The sequence below is a fragment of the Nyctereutes procyonoides genome, unplaced genomic scaffold, assembly GCF_905146905.1.
Source record: "Nyctereutes procyonoides isolate TBG_1078 unplaced genomic scaffold, NYPRO_anot_genome, whole genome shotgun sequence".
Classification (NCBI taxonomy): Eukaryota; Metazoa; Chordata; class Mammalia; order Carnivora; family Canidae; genus Nyctereutes; species Nyctereutes procyonoides.
Window position 1 is genome coordinate 21,790,211 of NW_026575046.1, and position 13,451 is coordinate 21,803,661.

Genomic DNA, 13,451 nt, shown 5'->3' on the forward strand with positions numbered 1-13,451 from the left:
TGAGACACACACACACACACACACACATAGAGAGAGAGAGAGAGAGAGGCAGAGACACAGGCAGAGGGAGAAGCAGGCTCCATGCAGGGAGCCCCATGTGGGATTTGATCCTGGGACTTCAGGATCACGCCCTGGGCCAAAGGCAGGTGCTAAACCCCCGAGCTACCCAGGGATCCCAGCAGAGGGTTTTTCTTGAGCTTGTCTTAAGTTGATGCCTTATAGGCTAGAAATTCAGGAATTTCCTCATCTGATCACATGCTCTTGAATCATCCCAGTAAATAATACTAAGTGCTCTTTGGAATCATTATAAAATTTTGTGGTTAAAAAAAAAATTGTGGTAAAACCATTTCATCTTGGTGTCTTGTTCTTTATATTTTTAGTGGTTTCCCCTTAATTTTTTTTTGGGTGTGGTTATTAAAGTTGTCTGTGAGGGCTTGATTCTTTTCTCAGTAAGATGGAATCTGAGAATTTACTGATTTCAGATGATCATATTGAGCCTGATTCATTCAGTGAGGTATAATATATTGTAAAACTTTCTGGTAAATCTTTACCCATTGGTATTTAGTTTAAGCTAAATCACTCTTTTTGAATTTAGTCTTGTAGAGAGGCCAATGAAATATTCTTTTACTATCTAGTTATAGTTGTTAAGTGATTTTTATTTTCTTCCTTTTTTTTTTTTTTTGAAGTAATCTCTACACCCAGTGTGGGTGATCCTGAGATTAAGAGTCACATGCTCTTCTGAGTAAGCCAGCCAGGTGCCTCTAAAGCTGTTTTTAGAAATGAGTAATTTTTCTAGAAGTTCTTTTTTTTAAAGATTTATTTTTGGAGAGAGAGAGCAAGCATGGAGTCATGTAGCAAAAGGAGAGGGTGAGAGAAAATCTCAATTAGACACCTCACTGCACATGGAGCCGGATATGGGGCTCATTCTCACAACCTGAGATCATGATCCAAGCAGAAATCAAGAGTTAGATGCTTAACCAACTCAGGCACCTCTAGAAGTTTCTTAATTTTAATACTTTTAAAACTTGATCTTAATATTCATTTAATGAGAAAATATGTGAGTATGAAAATAATTCTGTGAATTTCTTGAAAATAATTCAGTTTTATAAATTCAATCATATTTAAGAAGGAATTTGTATGGATCACAACCATACATGCATACATCTAGAAACGATGCACATGTGAGGCATTTTTTCAGTCTATAGTTATTTCATGATGTACACAGAGATTCAGGGATACCTTACTCTAATCTGTGCCAGCCCTACTCAACCTAAATAATGGCCAACCAGTTGGGAAACTACAGATTTTTAGATGACTGCTTTACATACCTCAGCTATTTTAGATAAGAAAACTGCTACTTCTGAATGCAACCTCTTGCAGTCCTAAAATATTAGTCTTCAGAGCTATCAGGGAAATTTCCCTTCCTACCCAGCCTGCACATGGTAGGCAATAAATTATTAGTTGAGTGAATGAATGAATGAATGTTTGAACAATGACTGTGAATGCACGATGTCCTGCCATTCTCTTGGCTAAAGTACAGAAATAAACGTCCCCAATTGGGAGGGAACAGAATAATTTTACCAGGGAATGTAATGTCCAAGAACCAGAAGGAACCAAGAAATATTTCATGAAGTTGGATATCCTGCCAGATATTTTACCCAAGCTTGCATTGTACCAAGAAATACATAAAAAAATTTCTCTATTATTACATTTTTTGTTGGCATTATTGTTTTGAGGGGAGGTAGTTTGAGGAAATGTAACAATTTTGGTCTTTTTGTATATCTTTTGCAGAAAAAATTGTAAAATTAACAGAAATGAGAAGTCAAAGGAGAAAGACCAGTTGTACCTGCTTTTTTATTTGTTTATATATATATATTTTTAAAATTTTTATTTATTTATGATAGTTACACACACACAGAGAGAGAGAGAGGCAGAGACATAGGCAGAGGGAGAAGCAGGCTCCATGCACCGGGAGCCCGACGTGGGACTCGATCCCGGGTCTCCAGGATCGCGCCCTGGGCCAAAGGCAGGCGCCAAACCGCTGCGCCACCCAGGGATCCCCTGTCCTGCTTTTTTAAAAATAACTCTTATCTGCCTTTTTAATTAACCCTTCTGGCTTTTTATTTTTATTTTATTTATTTATTTTTTCTTAAAGATTTTATTCATCTATTCATGAGAGACACAGAGAGAGAGAGGCAGAGACACAGGCAGAGGGAGAAGCAGGGAGCCTGATGTGGGACTCAATCCTGGGACTCCAGGATCACGCCCTGGGCTGAAGGCAGGCGCTAAACTACTGAGCCACTCAGGGATCCCCGACTTTTTTTTTCTTTTTAGATTTTATTTATTTATTTGAGATAGAGTGAGAGAGTGAGAAAGAGAGAGCACGTGAGCAAGTGGGGGTGGGTAGAGAGGGGCAGAGGGAGAGGGAGAAGCAGGCTCTCCATGGAGCAGGGAGCCCAATGTAGGGCTGGATCCCAGGACCCTGGGACCACAACGCAAGCTGAAGGCAGATTCCCAACCGACTGAACCGCCCAGGCACCGCATTAACTCTTCTGACTTCTACAGTTATGTCTTGAAACATCTGATATGATCATTTTATGTTTTATTCTTCTATCTAGACTCTATACCAGGCTGTCTCTGGGGCATATGGGACATGTCTTTATATTTGAAGGATTTGAACTAAACATTGGATATATTCTTTTCCATGTTTTATCATGTAAAAATCTTCCTGTTTCCTATCCATCCGTAGTTTGGTCTCTGTCTCACTCTGGAAGTGTTTTAGAAGTACTTTTTTTTTTTTTTAAATTTTTATTTATTTATGATAGTCACATAGAATGAGAGAGAGAGGCAGAGACACAGGCAGAGGGAGAAACAGGCTCCATGCACCGGGAGCCCGACGTGGGATTCGACCCCAGGTCTCCAGGATCGCGCCCTGGGCCAAAGGCAGGCGCCAAACCGCTGCACCACCCAGAGATCCCTAGAAGTACTTTTTGAAAGGCTGTCCTGTGTAGGCTTCATTTGCTGTAGCAATTTTCAATTGATAAGTAACTATATTGGTCTAGTGCCATTTTTAAGTTGTTTTAATTCTAGTGCAACTCTTTTTTTAAAGAAATATTTATTTATTTGAGAGAGAGAGAGTGTGTGAGTTGGGGAAAAGAATAGGAGAAGGACAAGCAAACTCCATGCTGAGTGTGGAGCCCAACTCCGGATCAGTCCCATAACCCTGAGATCATGACCTGAGCCAAAACCAAGAATTGGCTGCTTCAACAGATGAAGCCACTCAGGTGTCCCTCTTCTAGTACAACTCGACCTACAGAAGAAACTGGTTGTGGTTATGCAGGAGTACTTTACTATTGTTTTTTTTAATTTTTTAAGGATTTTATTTACTTATTCATGAGCGATAGATAGGCAGACTCCCTGTGGGGGGCATGATGTGGGACTCCATCCTGGGACCCCAGAATCATACCTGAGGCAAAGGCAGACGCTCAACCACTGAGCTACCCCGGTGCCCCACTATTATTATTATTTTTTAATAAAAATAGTATGTGACTTTTGGAAATGCAGGAAAGTACAAAGTAGAAAGTAAAGCTCATTCGTAACCTCTCTACTCAGGAAAAAATACTGTTAATGTTTTACCATTTCCTTTTAGTCTTTTTCCATGCATTTTTATCAGTTGAATCAGAATACAATTTCATTATTTTCCCCATTTAATAGTATATTGTAATTTTTCTCCTTCATATAATTTAATGAGTCATTAAGAAATCATTGTAAATATAGTGGTTTTGTAGAGTTTTCTTTTTAGAGTGCACCATATTTTATTTAATGGTTTCCCCAAAGTTGGGCTCTTCATTTAACTTGACATTTTGTCAATTAAAAATGGCCTACCCTTTTTTCTATGTTATTCTAGAGTGTGAGTATATTTTTATTTATTTCCCCTGGATTAATCAAATCTTAGAAGTAGAATTATTGGATGAGTAGATATCAATATTTTTGACCAGTTGATACATGTTGATAAATATGTTGGCTTTCCTGAAACTTGTGCAGTTCATAATCTCATAAATAGATCATCCAGCTAATTGTTTCATTTCAACATTCTTAATGATTTTTTTTATATTAATGATTTTTAAAAGGATTTTATTTTTAAGCAATCTCTACACTCAGTGTTGGGCTTGAATTTATAAACCCAAGATCATGAGTCGCATGCTCTACTGAGTTAGCCAGCCAGATGCCCCCATTATTATGATTTTTTTGAGTCTTTCATTTTGAGAGGCAAAAAAAAGTATCTCACTTTTTGTAACTCTAATTCATACTGAGGGTGAAATTTTTTTTTTTTTAAATTTGTTTGTTGCCATTTCTCTTAGAATTGACCATTTGAATTTGTTTTTCATGTATTAGGAGCTTAGTGTTTTATTTTTGTAAATTTAAATACTGTGAGCTTTTTATTAATTTCTTGTCATTGATTTTTGAGGCCTGTAATATATACATATTTCATATTTAAATCTATTGATGCTTTCCCTATTTTCCCTGTTGCTTTATTTCTTTTTAATTCAAAGAATAGAGAAATATTCATCAGGGTTTTCCTTTTTTCTTTTTCTCTATGGGTTGATTCTTTCTCTCTTTTTAAAAATTTTATTTAAGTAATCTCTATACCCAACATGGGGCTTGAACTCACAACCCTAAAATCAAGAGTCACATTCTCTTCTGACTGAGCCAGCCAGGTGCCCCAAAGGTTGATTCTCTTTTATAATTCATTCTGATCTATAGAGTTTAGGGCTATTTTTAAAAAAATTATTTATTTATTCATGAGAGACACAGACTGAGAGAGAGAGGCAGAGACATAGGCAGAGGGAGAAGCAGGCTCCTCTCAGGGAGCCCAATGTGGGACTTGATCCCCAATACCAGGATCATGACCTGTGCCAAAGGCAGGTGCCCAACTGATGAGCCACCTGGGCGTCCCTAGTTTAGGGTTTAGCTTGAAGTCTGATATTAGGTTTGGGTATATTCCACCCCCCGCCCCCTACTGATCATCTTACTCCTTTTTGTTCCTTCCATTTCGTGATGCCATATTTATCATATGTTAGGTTTTTACCCTAGTAGGCCATCAGGGTAAGATAGTATTTTGAAATGCCTTCTCAGTCTTTCCTCTTCTTGAACTATTCTTTTGAGGACTTGCTCATTTGGAACTTTTATGTACTACCCTGCTCCTCTTTTGGCTCTCTTTTTTTCCCTTCTGTTTTCAATTTTCATTTCTGTACTTTTCAGAATTTTCAAAAAATTAATCCACATGTGAATGCTTAAAGCCAGCTGCACTGTTATAGTCATCATTATATTCCCTGTAGCCTTTATGGATTTTTTTTTAAATTATAGAATTAAAACTGGCTCTTATAGAAAATTTAGGGGATAAGGAAAAAGTACAAAGAAGAAAATATTCTTACCACTCCAAAAGCTATCCTGCTATGGTTAAACATTACATGATGTAGAATTTATTAGAAACTATATAGTATATGTAGTATTTTACGTATGTATATAAATCTATATGAAACGTTCATATATATATAAAATTGTTTTACCTCATGGCAGCAGCCTATCCATACTATTTCCTTGTGTGCATTTTACTGAAAGTAGTTTCATGTATTCTAAATGTTCCTTTGTGACTTAAATACATTTTAACTCCACCCCTAGTTATTTGACTAAATAAATTATTTTATGTGAAAGAATATCCTATTCTTTTAAAAGTGATAGAACTTGAGTGACAGTATGGACAGAACACTTATTATCTTTGTTAAGATGCATGCATGTTTATGTGTGTGTGTGTCTGTGCATTTAAAGTTGTGTCAGCTACCGCATAATTGTTTGGTGAAGGTTGAGTGAGTAAAATCGAAGACAAGTAAGTAGTATATCAGATGTTTTCTAGGGAGCCTGAATGGTTTTGGCCACTTGAGCTCTTGTGAAGTCATAGGATTACAGTCCAGGAACTGATCCTTAGCTATAGGTGGGCAGAAAAGAAGAAGGAATCCAGAATTTTTAGAACAGGAGGATTAGATGCCAAAACAGATTTGCAAAATTGATGGCTGTAAGTTGGTGCAGTTAGAAGTCAAGGGGGGGTGGACCTGGACCTAAATCACAGGTTAATATGATTTAAATCATATCAGCCTAAGACTGGAGGGAAAAAATTAGATGTGAGGAGAAGCTGTAGCAAACAAGAGGGTGGTTAATGGAGAAGAGGCTGTGGACTGCAGAAGGGGAAGGTAGATGGTTGTAAACATCTAGAAAGTACACATTGGCACTTTAAATTTGCCAGTTTCTCTGGATGCAACCAATTTGGTCCTAGCTTTAAACTGTTGTGGAGCTAAGCAGCATGCCCTTTTTAGGGGTGAGAGGGGAAGAGTCCTCAGACGTATGTTGTTTGCATCCCCAAATTCTCATGTTTGAGTGAAATTTAAATGTTCAAGATGGCTTTGTTGGATTGTAGTGTGGAGAGTAGAGGAAAGGAATAGTTCCAGAGAATTTTGAGAAGTGATGAAACCACTAGGACTTCAGAGTGTTGTCTTTGGGGAAAGTATCTTCTCATTCTTGAAATTTCATGGAGATCCAAAAGATTATCCAAAAAACCATGTGGCAGCTAGCTCCTTGTGGCTGAAGCAGAAGGTCCAGTGGGGCAGTAATGAGAGAGAATGTGAGAAAGAATGCTTATACTCAGGGAGGAAGGCCTTCAGTAATAGGAGGCTTGGGATTTGGACTTTAACTTGTAAGTATAAAGTTTGCATTGAGACAGAGAGAGATATTATATAAATACCCATTTGTGCCTTTACAACGTTTTTTCCCACATGTGCTACAAATCTTTATTTTTCTTTTTTGAATTGCATGTATTCCAAACAAGTAGATTGAAAAGCAGATTATTATAGTGCAAATTTTATCATATGTTAATTTTCATTTATAAAATTGGTAATGTTTTCACTAAAATTCTGTAAACACAGAGTTGAAAACTTTCTAAAAGAGGAGATAAGATACTTTGGCTCTTAACTATCTGCTTTCCTACTGTCAGTCTCAAGTTTATTTCCTTTGTCTTTTGGCTGATGTATGTATTGTTCTGTGAAATGAACATGGTAATATACTGACAGTGTGGGTCACGTTGAACATAACTAATATACTTTAGCTTAAAAAATCCTTGTGTTTGGTGCTTTATCATCATCTTTTTTTTTTAAGATTTTATTTATTCATGAGAGACAGAGAGAGAGAGAGAGAGAGAGAGAGAGAGAGAGGCAGAGGCACAGGCAGAGGGAGAAGCAGGCTCCATGCAGGGAGCCCGATGGGGGACTCAATCTCTGGTCTCCAGGATCATGCCCTGGGCTAAAGGTGGCGCTAAACCACTGAGCCACCCAGGCTGCCTGGTGCTTTATCTTCTATATAAGAATTAGTGAATAAATTTAAAAAGTGAACTATCTCATGACTAGATTGTTCCGTAAGAACAGGGATCTTTTCTGTTTACCTGCCAGTATATTCTGAGCACCAGGTATAGGGCTTGACTCATCAGAAGCCGAATAAATAGTGTTAAGGGGGAAAAAAAGTATATGAGTGTTTTCCAATCCCAATCCCAAATTGGGATTTCCTGTTGTCTTCATTTTATGGCATTTCCCTGTCTCTCCTTGACTGTATCCTGTGTTAAATGAAGATTAATATAACATGTAGGAAAATATGGTAAAGTTTGTTATGATACTTGGAAATATTCCATTTTGTAATTCATAAATTACTATTGAATATTCCCTTGACATCTGTGAGCTTTACAAATTGTCCAATTTAGGTGTGCATAGCTTCTTTAATAGCTTACTGTTAGGCATTTAAAAAAAATAATAGACAAAATGTTTGTCTTCATGAGTGGTCCTGGATATAAACCAGTATGGAAGAAGAGTGCTGGGATTTCCATGCTGAGTAAGTAAACGGCAAGGCTGGCTTGCTGGCTAGATGGCTCCCTCCTGCATATTGACTTTGGAGTTCATATTTACTGTAGTTCCTCCTAGGAGGATGACTGATTTCACCTCTGTGGTGAACTTTTGGGGTATCTTGAAAGAGTTAAAATTTCAGATGTTAAATTTTTGAGTATCCAGAGACTACAGTAATAATTAGGAGAGTTTTAAGAAGTATAGTATAATTTGTACTGTTTTCTTTGATTTTATTAGGTAAAAAAGCTCCAGTTTTATTTAGTAAAGAAATGATCGAGTCAATGAAGGAAGGTTCAGTTGTTGTGGATTTGGCTGCTGAGGCTGGCGGAAACTTTGAAACCACTAAGCCAGGAGAACTTTATGTTCATAAGGTACAGCAAACAGCTTCGTCTATCTATAAAGTAACTCCCATGTCTTTAGTGCATTGTAAGAGAGTGTTTATTCCTTTAAGGATTCAGAGAAACTGAGGCCTGAAAATTTTTATTTTTTATTTTTTTATTTTTTTTTTGAAAATTTTTAAAATTAAAAATAGGCATATTTAAAGAAAGCTCTTTTTGAAATCTGTACTTGTGAGATGTGTATATGTTTATAAACATATATGATTTCACAATTTAGCCTTACTATGTCTGAGAAGTATCCTAGAAGGAATGTGAACTGATAGAACTAGACCTTTCTGACTGTATTTTTGTTCATGTAGGGAGTTACTCACATAGGCTACACAGACCTTCCCAGCCGAATGGCCACTCAGGCCAGTACCCTGTATTCCAACAACATCACCAAGCTCCTGAAGGCCATCAGCCCTGACAAAGATAATTTTTATTTTGAAGTGAAAGACGACTTTGACTTTGGTACAATGGGTCATGTCATCAGAGGAACTGTAGTGATGAAGGTAAGTAAGTAAAGAGACCTGTTCTTTCCTGAGTTTTAGGATTTCTATTTATGAAAGGATCCTATTTTGGAGTTGAGGTATCATCTAGTAATGTGTTCATTTGTTGGGTTTATGCCAGTGAAAATTGTTTAGAAATGCAGAACAATTTCACAGAGAAAATCACATAAGAATATCACAGAGGCTTAGATACACATGAACTGATCCAAAATATGCACTGCTTTTGAAAAACAGAAACAAACAAAACAACAGAACTTAATAAAGTAAAAATTAAACTTTCCCTCCGCTACCTATTATCTTTTAGGGGATTGATCTATATTTTTCCATATATGTTCTGTGCACATAGAAATTGTATATCTATGCATGCATGCATAACAAACAAATATTTATATATACATATGTATTTTCATAAAGTAAGTTATAAATGTCATGAATTTATTTAAGATTATATTTAAAGGGCACCTGGCTGGCTCAGACAGTAGAGCATATGACTCTTGATCTTGGGGTTGTAAGTTCAACCCCCATGTTCGGTATAGAGATTGCTTAACAATAAATCTTAAAAAAATCTATTTATTTATTTATTTATTTATTATTTATTTATTTATTTATTTATTTATAAAGATTTTATTTATTTATTTATTCATGAGAGACACAGAGAGAGGGAGAGAGGCAGAGACACAGGCAGAGGGAGAAGCAGGCTCCATGCAGGGAGCCCAACATGGGACTCGATCCTGGGTCTCCATGATCACGCCCTGGGCTGAAGGCAGTGCTAAACTGCTGAGCCACCAGGGCTACCCCTAAAAAAATTATATTTAAAAGAGCAACCCCCTACACCCCCCCTCCCCCCCCCCGCCCAGGACTGTTACTATCTTCTGTGTTTTTGAAATGCTGAAGTGCTGGGTTGACTGTTGAAAAAATTCTGTTTTTCTAATTTCTATTAGGATGGTGAAGTGATTTTCCCCGCTCCCACCCCCAAAAATATTCCTCAAGGTGCCCCGGTAAAACCGAAGACGGTAGCTGAGCTGGAAGCTGAGAAAGCAGCTACCGTCACCCCCTTCAGGAAGACGATGACTACGGCTTCTGGATATACAGCAGGTGAGGACCACATTCATGAGGGTTGAGTCCTGATTATTTGGATTTTGTAAGAAATGCATTAATTGGCAAAATTGGTGAATGAAATCCTGTTGTTCTCCTTTGGATTCCATTAGGAAGTGGGCCTGGTGGAAGCAAGTTTTTGTTAATGTGTTATTAGTCTCTCCTCCACAGCCTTGGAGACTGCATTGATGGGTGACCCCAGAGATACAGGCACTTGCTGGTTACTAGAGTGAATGTATAAAAGCATATACAGGTTGTTAATGATTTTCTTTCATAGAAAACATTTCAAGGGATCCCTGGGTGGCACAGCGGTTTGGCTCCTGCCTTTGGCCCAGGGCGCGATCCTCGAGACCCAGGATCAAATCCCACATGGGGCTCCCTGCATGGAGCCTACTTCTCCCTCTGTCTATGTCTCTGCCTCTCTCTCTCTGTATGACTATCATAAATAAATAAAAATTAAAAAAACAAACAAAAAAAGAAAACATTTCAAATATGACTGTTAATAGTTTTACCTTACATCAAATACATCGAGTGTGTGTCAGATTGTGTTTGTGTTAAGTGTCCTATAAATGTGGTTATTTATTTATCTTTACGAGTTATAAAAAATCAGTTGTGATCATCTGCACATGGGTAAGACTGGGGGCCACATGTTTGCATTGAAGAGTAAACGGTAGGAGAAAGGAATAGCCCTGACTGATGGTCTAACATCCTAAGTTCTTCACCTGGTAAAAAAATTCAGTTTTTAAATTTTCATTTCTTCACAATTTAACACAGATTCTTTGCTTTTTAGTTCATCTGTATGAACACATTACACAGTCATTGTAAAATAGTGATAAATATTCATTTTGGTTATGAATTGTTAGAGTCTGAAATATGGACATTTGGTTTTAAATTGGCTTCTCCTCATAGAATGAATTAAAAGTATTTAGATCTACTTAGAGCCAAAGCAAACACAAAACAAAAGCAAACTATAAAGAATTAAGGACCAGCACCAGGCACACAATTCTTGTAGCCTCAGCATTCTCCAAATTCCCATGCGAGCCCAGATGTTTGAACAAGAAATATGTAACTCTCCTGAATAAAGAGCAAGTCTCAGCAAAATGACTGAAAAGCCTCTAGTTGCGAACATGGTGAATAAATGGGGCAGTGTCCCTACTTGCACTTAACTTGTTAAAAAAAAAAAAAGAAACCAGATAATTATATTATACCTGGAGAGGATTCTTGAAAGGATTGTAAATTTCCATTTCTCTTTGTGCTTGGTAAGGATATACAGTGAGGCACATCTGATGGTTTTTTTTCCTCCTAGATTTTTTCCCTTGTTTGTTAAGTCAAGGTTTATTGCTTTTTAATAGATAGGACATTAGCATATTCTAGTGAATAAGGAATGGCCTTATCTTTAAACTTCCTTCTTTATAATAAAAACCAGTATTTTTCTTTTATGTGTGTGTTAGGAATCTATTTGAATAGCATTCTTCAAAGAATATGATTTGCTTTCTTTTCCCTTTTTTCTCTACCTTTCTCTTTCCTTTGTTATAAAGACTATAGAAATAGCATATTAGACGTTATTAAACATGCTATAGAAAAGACATTAGTTTATTAAAGAGTTGATAAAAAGCCTTCAGATATGTGATTTCTTAGATGCCCAACAAAAAATGGACTCCAGATTATGATAATTTAGTGCTTCTTGATTAACATGGTCATTTCATGAATGCCAGGCATTGCGCTAAAGACTTCATATGCCTTAACCTGTTTACTCCTTACAAGACCTCAGTGAGGTGGGCATATTATGATTTTCTTTTTCCAGATGAGGACAGAGAGGGTTAATAGTTTTATAGATGATGATCCTATAGCACAGAGAAGTTAAGTAACTTGCCTGAGATCACATAGCTAGCAAGCAGTAGGCCCACGATTTGAGTGAGGCAGTCTGGCTTATGAAAACATATTCTTTTTTTTTTTTTTTTAAGATTTTATTTATTTATTCATGAGACACAGAGAGAGAGGCAGAGACACAGGCAGAGGGAGAAGCAGGCTCCTTTGGGGAACCCGTTGTGGGACTCAATCCCAGGACCGTGGGATCATGACCTGAGCCAAAGGCAGATGCTCAGGCACTGAGCCACCTGGGTGCCCCTAGTGTGCCACTTATAAATACTTTATTTACATCAAGGGAAAAAAGTACCTTATTCAAGAAAGTTGAATTCCATCTCCTTGGTCCCCCATTAGCATTCTGTTTTTACTGACCACTAGGTAACCCTTCCTTCTGTTGCAGAACAGCCATCCACATGTTTGCTATTAGGAAAGGCAATAATTAAAGATGTATGTTCGGAGCTGACTGTTTGTATTCTGCACATTCTTAATTTAATTTGTATTTTTTTTCCTTTTCTTTGTAAAATCCTGTTTGCTGACTTGGTGTTGAGGCTGGAGCTGACTGCCCTGGCCAGCAATCCAGTCCAGATTCAGGAGCAATTGCAAAACTTCTGTCCCGGGTGGGTGGAAGCCATATGTTTTGGGGAGGTGCTGGAGTGAATGAAATCCTTCCTACTCTTTTTAAAATCCCTCTTCCTCAGCCAAAGCTGAGTGACGTGAAATTGGCTTCAAAAAAGTCCTGTCTTGTAAAGGTCGTGTCTTGCCCAAGTAGAAAATGCTTTCGTAGATCCTGTATAGGTCTATAATTCTGGAACGAAAACACTTGTATAAACACATGTGGCATTGTCAGTGAAAGTTAAAACAGGGAAGAGGACAATGGGGAAATTGTTACTAAGGTGACTCATAAATTTTACTAGATCCTTACAGCTCATTTTGTTTTGGGAGGTCGTGGTCAGGAAGTTGAGTTTTGTTCGTAATACCTTCAACCACCCCACCTTTGCCTGGAACCCAATTGTGAAATGTGTAAAACATCTCATTATTGGGTGTAGAATTTAAAAGCATTGACTATTTCACATGTTTGTTTGTGGTGTGGGTGTGTGTGCTTTTAATCTTGAGATAATTGGATGTCAGCTCACACTCTTCTCTCTCTGTAGGTCTCACTGGGATACTGGGTTTGGGCCTTGTGGCGCCCAATTTAGCCTTTTCCCAGATGGTGACCACGTTTGGCTTGGCCGGCATCGTGGGCTACCACACTGTCTGGGGAGTGACCCCTGCCCTCCACTCACCACTGATGTCTGTGACTAACGCAATCTCAGGTTTGTTCCTCGCTTTTTTTCCCCTCACCTTAGGTTTTCGTGGGCTTATTCCGCTTTCCAACTGCTTTCAATGGGGTTTCTAAAGTGTTTGTTTACAAGTTGTATGGCTTGGCATCTGAGGTGGTGGTTGTGGTGATTTGGGCTCCCAGAGGAGGCAGGGGTGAGGCTATAAGTGAGGGGCTGAGCCATGTGGCAGGCCGTTGGGCTGCTCTTATTTCAAGCAGTGCCGAGCCATTGTTATTTCTTTCAATTGTAATTAACTTTAGAGAAAGGATTCCTCTGATACCACAGATCATAAGTGCAGCATCCTTTAGGGGCTTTTCTTAGATTCATCTAAACATTCAGCCTAGC

At 37.9% G+C, this 13,451-nt stretch overlaps 1 protein-coding gene across 3 annotated transcripts in view; it reads left to right on the forward strand.

Annotated features, from left to right (window-relative positions):
* NNT (nicotinamide nucleotide transhydrogenase) overlaps nucleotides 1–13,451 on the forward strand; it is a 95,524-nt gene that overhangs the window by 38,606 nt on the left and 43,467 nt on the right. For all 3 annotated transcript variants that reach the window (XM_055325449.1, XM_055325450.1, XM_055325452.1), the window contains exons 8-11: nucleotides 8,178–8,311; nucleotides 8,638–8,829; nucleotides 9,768–9,921; nucleotides 12,939–13,100. In XM_055325449.1, the coding sequence (XP_055181424.1) occupies nucleotides 8,178–8,311; nucleotides 8,638–8,829; nucleotides 9,768–9,921; nucleotides 12,939–13,100 (642 nt within the window). The remainder of the gene's footprint in view (nucleotides 1–8,177; nucleotides 8,312–8,637; nucleotides 8,830–9,767; nucleotides 9,922–12,938; nucleotides 13,101–13,451) is intronic.